The 12,211-nt window shown below is 49.4% G+C and overlaps 1 protein-coding gene across 1 annotated transcript in view; it reads left to right on the top strand.

Moving 5' to 3' along the window:
* LOC132379812 (steroid 17-alpha-hydroxylase/17,20 lyase) overlaps window positions 1-12,211 on the top strand; it is a 241,664-nt gene that overhangs the window by 220,494 nt on the left and 8,959 nt on the right. The window contains exons 2-5 of the mRNA XM_059948093.1: window positions 3,982-4,120; window positions 6,079-6,308; window positions 7,640-7,726; window positions 8,197-8,403. Coding sequence (XP_059804076.1) covers window positions 3,982-4,120; window positions 6,079-6,308; window positions 7,640-7,726; window positions 8,197-8,403 — 663 coding nt within the window. The remainder of the gene's footprint in view (window positions 1-3,981; window positions 4,121-6,078; window positions 6,309-7,639; window positions 7,727-8,196; window positions 8,404-12,211) is intronic.

Here is a 12,211-nt window from a genome sequence, read left to right as displayed (position 1 = left end):
CTTGGAGTCCTAGGTTCAATCTGGTGAATCTATTATGATTCTTTCAAAGCCCACTGCATCCTTCCATAAGACAGGGGCAGAATGAGGCCATTTGGCCCATTGAGTCTGCTCCACTGTTCCATCATGGCTGATTTATTATCCCTCTCAACCCCATTCTTCTGCCTTCTCCCCCTAACCTTTGACATTCTTGCTAATCAAGAACCTATCAACTTTAAATATACCCAATTGCTTGGTCTCCACAGCCGTCTGTGGCAATGAATTCCACAGATCCACCACCCTTTAGCTAAAGAAATTCCTCCTCATCTCTGTTCTAAAAGGACATCCTTTTACCCTGAGGATGTGCCCTCTGGTCTTAGACTCCCGCACCATAGGAAACGTCCTCTCCAGGTCCACTCATTCAGGCCTTTCAATATTCGATCGGTTTCAATGAGATTCCACCCCCTGCCATTTTCTAAGCTCTGGTGAGTTCAGGTCCAGAGCTGTCAAACACTCCCCTTAACCCTATAGTGCCAGAATCATTCAAAGTGCTTTTCTTATGAAGGTATCGGGATTTTTAAGCCACAGCAAAACAATTAATCTTTGTAATCTCCAGAATCTATGAACTTTTCAATACCCATCCAGATGTTAAAGTTCCTTGCACAAGCATTCCAAAATCTCCTGTTTCCACCTTTATGGGAACCAGAGCGACAAAGGAACTCTGCAAGTCAGGCAGCGTCTAGGGAAAGGGATAAACAGCTGATGTTTCAGTCCTTTCATCAGGACTGGACAGGACGCAGGCAGAAGCCAAATCAGATGGCTGGAGGGGAAGGATACATGCAGGCAGGTGACAGGTGAGACCAGGTGAGGGGGAAGCTGGGTAGGCGGGGAGGGGGTATGAAGTGAGAAGCTGGGAGGTGATAGGTTGAATGGGTTAAGGGCTGGAGTGAATCTAAAAGAGAGGACAGTGGACCATGGAGAAAAGGGACCAGAGAGAGGTGAGTGGAAGGGAAGGGGTGAAAGAGGAATAGAAGAAGAGAGAACGAAGAAGGGCCTTGTTTTTCATTTCATGTGAATGGTCTCACACTGGTCTCCATAGATCTATTTGCTCCCGAATTGTCCATTTTCTATTCATAGATGAATTTTGTAATTTTCTGGTTTCACTTGCAGTGTATCTTGCCTCTGCTTCAGCAGCGAACACGTTTATGTGGATTCCTATCCCATTATCTCAGTGATGAATACACAAAGTGAATAGATGAGACTCTAACACTGTCACACCTGCCAATCTGAGTACATGTATGTTGTTCATAAAGGATTTTGCTCATCCTTTTCCCTAATCAAAATCAATAACTTGCTATCAATTCTATGATTTTTTACTTTATCCAAGAGTGCCTCCTGTGGAGTTTTATTGAATGCTGTGCATTTTAGCAACATTCATGGACATTCCTCAGCCAGATTTGTTAGGAGTCAAGACTGATAAACAACAAATGCGCACAAGAAGACAAACTGCAAATAAAAAAAATACCAAGAACATCTTAGAGAGTTTTTCGAGGAAGTTGATGAAAGCAAGGCAGTGGATGTTGTCTGCATGAACTTTAGCAAGGTCCCACATGGGCGGTTGTCTGGAAGGTTCAGTCGCTCAGCATTCAAGATGAGGTAGTAAATTGGAGTAGGCACGGGAGAGTGGTAGTGGATAGTTGCCTCTCTGACTGGAGGCCTGTGACTAATGGAGTAACTCAGAGGCCAGTGCTGGGTCTGCTATTATTTGTCATCTATATCAATGACTTGGATGATAATGTGGTTACCTGGATCTGTGGATGACACCAAGTCCGGGGTGTAGGGACAGTGAGGAGGACTATCTGGGCTTGCAACAGGATCTGGATCAGCTGGAAAAATGGACTGAGAAATGGCAGATGGAATTTAATGCAGACAAGTGTGAGGTGTTGCACTTTGTAGGACCAACGAGGATATGTCTTAAACAGTAAAAAGTAGAGCTCTGGGGAGTGCAGTAGAACAGAGGGATCTGGAACTACTGATATATAACTCATTGAAAGTGGCATCACAGTTTGATCAGATTGTAAAGAAAGCTTTTGTCACTTTGGCCTTCATAAACCAACGTCCTGAGTACAAGAGATAAGAAGTTATGCTGAAGTTATGTAAGACATGTTTTTGTCGGATCTTTCTCATTTATTTTGTGTGCGGGGGGGAGGGATTCTTTTTGTTCTTTTTTGTGGGGGGTGGATTTGGGAGTTGATCATTGTACTGCTTTTCTTTTGTTTCTTGGTTTCATGGTTCTCTGGAGAAGAAGAATTTCGGAGTTGTATACTTTGACAACAAATGAACTTGAAACTTTGGTGAGGCCAAATTTCAGATTCAGATTCAGTTTATTGTCATTTATAACCACAAATACAATGCAGTTAAAAATGAGACAACGTTCTCCGGAATGATATCACAAAAAAGCACAAAACAGACCACACAAGAAAAACCACATTACGTTTGGTAATCCCAATCCAGAGTCTGGAGAAGCTGCTGCGTATCGATATCGCGCTACCGTCTTAGCACGTTCCCCGGAAAGGAACTACAAACCCATCAGACAAAACTAAAGCTACAAGACCTACACAAAACCACATAGTTACATATAGTTATAGTTAACTTATAGTTTCAACAGTGCAGACAATACCATAATTGATAAAAGACCAACTGACAAAAGACCACATAACTATAACACATAGTTTCAACAGTGCAAAGCAATACCGTAATCTGATAAAGAGCAGTCCATGGCACGGTTTAAAAGAGACTCAAAGTCCCGACAGCCCATCGTCTCACGCAGACGGTAGAAGGAAGAAAAACTCTTCCTGCCAAGGACCTCCAGCGCTGCAGCTTCCCGATACAGCACCCTGGGAGCCCCGACCACAGCCAACTCCGAGTCCGTCCGAAAACTTCGAGCCTCCGACAACCGAGCACCATCTCTGCCGAGCGCTTCGACCCCAGCACCGGCCGCCAATCAACAGGCAAAGCCGAGGATTCGGGGCCTTCCTCCCGGAGATTTCTCCGATCGCGCAGCAGCTGCGGCAGCGAAACAGGCATTTCAAAAGTTTCACCAGATGTTCCTCCGTGCTTCACACGTCCGTCTCCATCAAATCAGGATTGTACACGGCTCCCTACTTGACAGATTACAGATATTCATTCCAAAGTGGCCGCTGCGCGCTGCGTCGCGCCGCCATCTTGAAGTCATGATTTGAAGTATTGTGTGCAGTTTTGATTGCCTAGCTATAGGAAAGATGTAAATAAAGTTGAAAGAGTACAGAGAAAGTTTACAAGGTTGTTGCTGGGACTGGAGGACCTGAGTTATAGGGAAAGATTGAAATGGTTAGGACTTCATTCCCTGGAACCTAGAAGACTGAGGGGAGATTTGATAGTGGTATGCAAAATTATGAGGGATATAGATAAGGTAAATGCAAACAGGCTTTTTTCATTGAGGTTGGGTGAGACTACAACTAAAGGTCAGGGGTTAATGGTGAAAGGTGAAAGGTTTAATGGGAACATGAGGGGAATCTTTTTCACTGAGAGAGCGGTGAGAGTGTGGAACAAGCTGCCAGTGGAAGTGAAGCACGCAAACTCAATTTCAACGTTTAAGTGAAATTTGGATAAGTATATGCATGGGAGAGGTATGGCAGGCTATGGTCCGGCAGCAGGTTGATAGGAGTTTAAATGGTTTAGCACAGTCTAGATGGGCTGAAGGGACAGTTTCTGTGCTATATTTTTTTATGACTCTTTAACTATAACATGAATTATAAAGGGTTGTGAAAACTGAGTCTGTAGCCAACCAACAGAAAACAGACACAATGGTCCTTAATTTTCTGTTATTTTTGGTCTCTTAGCTTTCCCCTTCTCTTCCACAGGAACAGCCAATGTTCTTTCCTTGCAGATGCAGTCATATCCCCAATGGACCTGTAAGTTAAATATCAAAGTAAGAGCTTCCATAATCTCCTCTCTTTGCTTCAGGTGACAACAGACCTCCTCAGCAACGATGGGAAAGGCATTGCATTTGCGAGTTTCAGCCCAACCTGGAGGTTTCACAGAAAGCTCGTTTATACACATCTCTACGCATTTGGGAACCATCTGGAGACTCTTGAGGAAACAAGTGAGTGTAAACGAGGCTCACAGTGTCTTGGTGTTGGCACTAGGAGATATCAGGACCACTGATCTGGATACACGTACTTACATTGCCCTGCTGTCACCAGACAACTGATTTCACATGATAGTAAAGTTGATTCTGATGCTGCATTTCATCGCAGCAATAAAGATAGGAGACTTGTAAACTATTCAGCAGGTCAGTTCGCATCTGTGGGGATAGAAAGTTCTGATGAATGGACATCGATATACATACATACACATAGAACAGTACAGGCCATTTGGCCCATGATGTTGTGCTGACCTTTTAACCTACTCCAAGACCAACCTAACCCTCCCTCCCACTTTGCCGCCCAGTTTTTCTTTCTTCTCTGTGCCTATCTAAGGGTCTCTTAAATGTCTCTAATGTATCTGCCTCTACCATCACCCTGGAAGTGTGTTCCAAGTGTTGTCTAACCGGAGTTTTATAGAGCTTTGTCAATCTTCCAATTAATGAAGGCCAAAACACCATACTTTTTAACTATACTATCAAGTCTATAAAAACAACATCTCTGTTTCTCACTCCACAGATGTTGGCCAACCTACTATGAATTTTCAACTTTTTCTATTTACATTTCATATTTTCAGTGACAGAAAATAAGCCTTATTTTTTGGTCCTGTTACCTTGTGGGGTAGTAATTTGGTTCCACAACAATCGAACAACTGAGTCCAAGGGTGCAAATCCTATCCGAGCTTTAAGGCCAAATAAAGTCAAACGGCCGCAGCTGAAATAAAGACAGAAAACTCAAAGTTCAAAGTAAATTTATTATCAATGTAAGTATATGTTACCATATACCATCCTGAAATTAATTTTCTTGCAGCATTAACTGGGAAAAAAGAAATATTGTAGAGTGTCTGAAAAACTCTACATAAACAGACATAGATTGACTAACAACCAAGGTGCAAAAGACAAACTGAGCAAACAAAAAATAATATTGAGAATGTGAGTTGCAAATAGTCTTTGATAGTGACACTGTAGGTCATACAATCAGTTCAGAGGAGTGGTGATTGAAGTTATTCACACTGATTTAGGAGAATAATGAATATTCCTGAACTGAACCTCCTGCCCGATGGTAGTAGAGGGAATAGTGCGTGGCCTCAGTGGTGGAGTTCTTGATGATGAATGCTGCTTTCTTATGTGCCATTTAAATGCGTTTAATGGTGGGGAGGGATAGGCTCCAGGGTTTACTTTCTGCTGGTGGGGTGGATGTATATCTCCTACCAAAGTAGGTGTAAGGTGCTTCTTCCCTCCCCTAGCCTGCAGATCTGTGGTAAGCTATGTGTATACCTGTCTGGACATGCCCCTCTGCTGACTGCTCCTGTGGCTCCTCCCACAGACCCCGGTATAAAGGCAATTGGAGGCACTGCTCCCCCCTCAGTCTCCAAGATGTCGTGGTCTCATTTGCTGCTGATAAAAGCCTATCGTTCACGTCCCGTCTCCGAGAGTTATTGATGGTGCATCGAGATCAACCTTGGGCGAGGTGTAGCACCTACTTAGCCCCCGATCACGGTCACATGAAGCCATGGGAGCAGGTGGTGGGTGGTCGTATGAGCAGCCGGTGCATATCACAAATCCTGGCTATGTGACTGCTGATGCCAGGCAGACAATCTCTGCAGAGTATTGATAACGGCTGGGGTCACCCGTCTTGTAAAGACACTGCTCAGAGGAAGGCTGTAGAAAAATTTGCCAAGAGCAGTCGTGGTCATGGAAAGTCCATGGTCGGCTACATCATATGACACAGCACATAATGAGCGACCAAACTTTCTAATCCTCATCTCTCATTACTGCCTTCCTCTGCAATATTGCCCAAGATTTGCCAGTGTTCCTGTTTTATCCTGTATCAGTCTGAATATCAGTAAACTCATTTTCAATAACTCTTTTACTAATACCATTATTCTTCTTTTCCTGGCCTGATTTGGCAAAAACAGTTCGCAAAGAAGCCACTTCGATTTGCACCGACTTTGAACAGCTTGTTGGCTCACCACTGAACATAATGACCGAGGTGGCATGGTTTCTCTCAAACGTGATTAGCTTGCTATGTTTCAACTCAACCCTCGCGAAAGATGACCCAGAGTTCCTGAAGGTCCTCCAGTATAAGCAAGGAATTGTGGAAAGTGTGGGAAGAGACAACCTAGTGGACATCTTCTCCTGGCTACAGGTGTTCCATTCTCAATCACTATCTCCATCTCTTTATGCAAGATGTTCTTCCCCTTAGGCAGAGGCTTGGGCTCAGTGAAAACATATGAATTACAGTGGAGACCATACTGTTACAGTTACAGAAAAAGTGCAGTGCAGGTAGACAAATAAAATGCAAGGACCACGATGAGATACTGTAGACCGAGAGGGTGGCATGGTAGTGTAATGGTTAGCACAACGCTTTACAGTACCAGCGACCCAGGCTCAGTTCCCGCCACTGTCTGTATGGAGTTTGTACGTTCTCCCCGTGACCGTGTGGGTTTCGTTCGGGTGCTCCGGTTTCCTCCCACAGTCCAATGACGCACCGGTTGGTAGGTGAACCGGTCATTGTAAATTGTCCCAGGTTAAATCAAGGGTTATTGGATGGCATAGCTCCAAGGGGCAGAAGGGCCTATTCCACACTGTATCACAATAATATAAAAGGCCCATCCAAGCCCATATAACAACAGGACAGAAGCTGTTCTTGAGCCTGTTGCTATATGTCCTCAAGATTCTGTGTCTTCTGCCTGGTGGGAGAAGGGATATGAAGGATTATCCCGGGTGGGGTCTTTGATTCCTAAGGCTGTGGGAACTATCTAGAGTCCAAGGAGGGGAGCCTGGTTTCCGTGCTGTCCACAGCTCTCTGCAGTTTCTTCAGGTCACACACAGAGCAGTTGCTACACTGAGCAGTGAGGCATTCTGATAGTTTGTTTTCTGTGGTGCAACTGTTGAAAAAAGGTGAAGGTCATTGGGAACATGCCAAATTTCCTTAGCAATGAACACAAAACGCTGGAGGAACTCAGCAGGCGAGGCAGCATCTATTGAGAGGAATAAACAGTTGACATTTTGGGATTCCTGATGAAGGGTCTCATCCCAAGATGTCGACTGTTAATTCCTCTCCATAGATACTACCTGACCTGCTGAGTTCCTCCAGCATTTTGTGTGTGTTGCTCTGAATTTCCAGCACCTGCAGAATCTCTTGTATTCTAAACTTCCTTAGCCTCTTAATGCCTCTAAAGCGATGTAGGGATCTTTGTAGATTATGAATTTAGTGCTGGGTATGGGGCTTGGTCTTTGATCACTATTTTGCTCAGCCTGCCTGGTGGTGAACTTCATTACCAGTGTCTACGCTTGCCAAGCACTGTGATGAGAGGGATTCTTATTTACACTTCTCTCCGACTGTGGGCGCAGTTTAGCAGCTTTAGATAATTTGCAAGTAAATTCCATTGGGCATCTTCTGCACATTAAACCTCTGCTTGTAAAACCTACTATAATTCATGGTTAAAAACCCTCTCTCTGTTTCATTTATTACAGTATTTTCCCAGTGAGAATCTTCAGATCCTGAAACGATCCCTTGCAATTCGAGACAGTATCCTCACGAAGAAATTTGAAGAGCACAAGGTAGATGGATGTTAAGTGTGCACCCCCTGGTGTCCTCGTTTCTGCTGATAGATGTGTTATTTCCCTTGTTAAAGAAGAACTGTATTTGTCATGTGTCCATCAAAACAAACAGTGAAATGTGAAACGTGCCATTTCTATCATCGACCAACACAGTCCATGGAAGTTTCTGGGGCAGTCACCATGCTTCCAGCACCAACACAGCATGCCCACAACTTACTAGTGCTAACCCGTGCCACTTTGGAACATGGGAGGAAACCCATGGCGCCACAGGGAGATCATACAAACTCCTTACAGACAGCAGCAGGAATTGAACAGAGTTACACTAACCGCTATGCAAGCATACTACCCCTAGTGTCTGTGAGCAACCGGACCTGTCCTTGCGACTGTGAGTTTGCTTCTTGCTTCCTTCAGTAAAAACTCCTCTAGTGTGGGTGACCTTGCTCAGATCTCTCCTGCTTCCACTTTCCCAGGCAAACTTTAAGAGCGACTCCATAAAGGACTTGACCGACGCTCTGCTGAAAGCTCAGGAGAATGCCAAGAACAAGACTCAGCTTCCTGGACCACAGCTGACTGATGACCACTTGATGACAACAATGGCAGACATACATGGAGCCGGAATAGAGACCACAAGCATCATCTTTACTTGGATCCTTTTTTACCTGCTTCAGTATCCTGAGGTAAAAGAAGGGATTTCACAGAACAGTCCATTTGGATCTGCTTGCCCAGGTCAGCCAACGTGCTGTTGTTAAAGTTAAGGTTGAGTTTATTGTAAAAACATACTTACAGCAGCAACATATAAACAGGATTCACAAGAAAAACATAAATTAGCAACACGAATTATGGAAGAAAGGCCATGATTAAAACAAAAAAAAACAAAGAATTGAAGTCCATTGTCATGCAAAATGGCCAGAGTGTTGCTATTCTGATGCAGTGACTAAAGGTGTGCTAGTTGGTGGGGGGTGGGGTTGCAGGGAAGACGCGGCGTTGGGTGGGATGAAGAGACTGGGTGGGGCAGGGGACTGGGTGTTGGGAGGGATGGGGACTGGGTGTTGGGTGGGATGAGGACTGGGTGTTTGGTGGGATGGGGACTGGGTGTTGGATGGGATGGGGAAGGTATTGGGTGGAATGTGGACGGGGTGTTTGGTGGGATGGGGACTGGGTGTTGGGTGGGATGGGGACGGTGTTAGGTGGAATGTGGACTGGGTGTTGGGTGGTATGGGGACTGGGTATTGGGTGGGATGACGGCTGGGTGTTGGGTGGTATGGAGACTGGCTGTTGGGTGGTATGGGGACTGGGTGTTAGGTGGAATGTGGACTGGGTGTTGGGTGGGATAGGGACGGTGTTGTGTGGAATATGGACTGGGTATTGGGTGGGAGGAGGACGGTGTTGGGCGGGATGGAGACTGGTTGTTGGGTGGGATGAGGACTGGGTGTTGGGTGGGATGGGGACTGGGTGTTTGATGGGATGGGGACTGGGTATTGGGTGGGATGGGGACTGGGTGTTGGGTGAGATGGAGACTGGTTGTTGGGTGGGATGAGGACTGGGTGTTGGGTGGGATGTGGACTGGGTATTGGGTGGGATGGGGACTGGGTGTTGGGCGGGATGGGGACTGGGTGTTGGGTGAGATGGAGACTGGTTGTTGGGTGGGATGAGGACTGGGTGTTGGGTGGGATGGGGACTGGGTATTGGGTGGGAAGGGGACTGGGTGTTGGGCGGAATGGGGACTGGGTGTTGGCTGGGATGGGGACAGGGTGTTTGATGGGATGGGGACTGGGTATTGGGTGGGATGGGGACTGGGTGTTGGCTGGGATGGGGACTGGGTGTTGGCTGGGATGGGGACTGGGTGTTTGATGGGATGGGGACTGGGTATTGGGTGGGATGGGGACTGGGTGTTGGCTGGGATGGGGACTGGGTGTTTGGGGGATGGGGACTGGGTATTGGGTGGGATGGGGACTGGGTGTTGGGTGAGATGGAGACTGGTTCTTGGGTGGGATGAGGACTGGGTGTTGGGTGGGATGGGGACTGGGTGTTGGGCGGGAAGGGGACTGGGTGTTGGGCGGAATGGGGACTGGGTGTTGGGTGGGATGAGGACTGGGTGTTGGGTGGGATGAGGACTGGGTGTTGGGTGGGATGAGGACTGGGTGTTGGGTGGAATGGGGACTGGGTGTTGGGCGGAATGGGGACTGGTCGTTGGGTGGGAAGGGGACTGGGTGGGATGAGGACTGGGTGTTGGGTGGGATGGGGTCTGGGTGGGATGAGGACTGGGTGTCGGGTGGGATGGGGATGGTGTCGGGTGGGAAGGGGACTGGGTGTTGGGTGGGATGGGGACGGTTTCGGGTGGGATGGAGATTGGGTGTCGGGTGGGATGGGGTCTGGGTGGGATGAGGACTGGGTGTTGGGTGGGTCGTGGACTGGGTGTTACATGGGATGGGGACTGAGTGTTGGGTGGGATGGGGACTGGGTGTTGGGCGGAATGGGGACAGGCTGTTGGGCGAGATGAGGACTGGGTGTTGGGCGGGAAGGGGACTGGGTGTTGGGTGGGATGGGGACTGGGTGTTGGGCAGGATGAGGACTGGGTGTTGGACAGGAAGGGGATTGGGTGTTGGGTGGGATGGGGACTGGGTGTTTGGTGGGATGGGTTCTGGGTGTTTGGTGGGATGGGTTCTGGGTGTTTGGTGGGATGGGGACTGGGTATTGGGTGGGATGGGGACTGGGTGTTGGGTGAATTGGGTCTGGGTGTTGGTGGGATGAGGACTGGGTGTTGGGTGGGATGGGGACTGGGTGTTGGGTGAGATGGGGTCTGGGTGTTGGTGGGATGAGGACTGGGTGTTGGGTGGGATGAGGACTGGGTATTGGGTGGGATGGGGACTGGGTGTTGGGTGGGATGGGGACTGTGTGTTGGGTGGGATGGGGACTGGGTGTTGGATGGGATTGGGACTGAGTGTTGGGTGGGATGGGGACTGGGTGTTGGGTGAGATGGAGACTGGTTGTTGGGTGGGATGAGGACTGGGTGTTGGGTGGGATGGGGACTGGGTGTTGGGTGGGATGGGGACTGGGTGTTGGCTGGGATGGGGACTGGGTGTTGGCTGGGATGGGGACTGGGTGTTTGGTGGGATGGGGACTGGGTATTGGGTGGGATGGGGACTGGGCGTTGGGTGAGATGGAGACTGGTTGTTGGGTGGGATGAGGACTGGGTGTTGGGTGGGATGGGGACTGGGTATTGGGTGGGATGGGGACTGGGTGTTGGGTGGTATGGGGACTGGGTGTTAGGTGGGATGGGGACTGGGTGTTGGGCGGGATGAGGACTGGGTGTTGGGCGGGAAGGGGACTGGGTGTTGGGCGGGATGAGGACTGGGTGTTGGGCGGGAAGGGGACTGGGTGTTGGGCGGAATGGGGACTGGGTGTTGGGCGGAATGGGGACTGGGTGTTGGGCGGGAAGGGGACTGGTCGTTGGGTGGGAAGGGGACTGGGTGGGATGAGGACTGGGTGTTGGGTGGGATGGGGTCTGGGTGGGATGAGGACTGGGTGTCGGGTGGGATGGGGATGGTGTCGGGTGGGAAGGGGACTGGGTGGGGTGGGATGGGGACGGTTTCGGGTGGGATGGGGACGGTGTCGGGTGGGATGGGGTCTGGGTGTCGGGTGGGATGTGGACGATGTTGCGTGGGATGGGGACTGGGTGTTGGGTGGGTTGTGGACTGGGTGTTACATGGGATGGGGACTGGGTGTTGGGTGGGATGGGGACTGGATGTTGGGTGGGATAGGGACGGTGTTGGGTGGGATGTGGATTGGGTGTTGGGCGGAATGGGGACTGGCTGTTGGGCGAGATGAGGACTGGGTGTTGGGTGGTATGGAGACTGGGTGTTGGGTGGTATGGAGACTGGGTGTTGGGTCGGATAGGGACGGTGTTGGGAGGGATGGGGATTGGGTGTTGGGTGGGAAGGGGACTGGGTGTTGGGCGGGATGAGGACTGGGTGTTGGGCGGGAAGGGGACTGGGTGTTGGGCGGAATGGGGACTGGGTGTTGGGCGGAATGGGGACTGGGTGTTGGGCGGGAAGGGGACTGGTCGTTGGGTGGGAAGGGGACTGGGTGGGATGAGGACTGGGTGTTGGGTGGGATGGGGTCTGGGTGGGATGAGGACTGGGTGTCGGGTGGGATGGGGATGGTGTCGGGTGGGAAGGGGACTGGGTGGGGTGGGATGGGGACGGTTTCGGGTGGGATGGGGACGGTGTCGGGTGGGATGGGGTCTGGGTGTCGGGTGGGATGTGGACGATGTTGCGTGGGATGGGGACTGGGTGTTGGGTGGGTTGTGGACTGGGTGTTACATGGGATGGGGACTGGGTGTTGGGTGGGATGGGGACTGGATGTTGGGTGGGATAGGGACGGTGTTGGGTGGGATGTGGATTGGGTGTTGGGCGGAATGGGGACTGGCTGTTGGGCGAGATGAGGACTGGGTGTTGGGTGGTATGGAGACTGGGTGTTGGGTGG

Source organism: Hypanus sabinus, chromosome 22 (assembly GCF_030144855.1).
Source record: "Hypanus sabinus isolate sHypSab1 chromosome 22, sHypSab1.hap1, whole genome shotgun sequence".
In the NCBI taxonomy this organism is placed as follows: Eukaryota; Metazoa; Chordata; class Chondrichthyes; order Myliobatiformes; family Dasyatidae; genus Hypanus; species Hypanus sabinus.
This window is presented reverse-complemented; position numbering and strand designations above follow the sequence as displayed.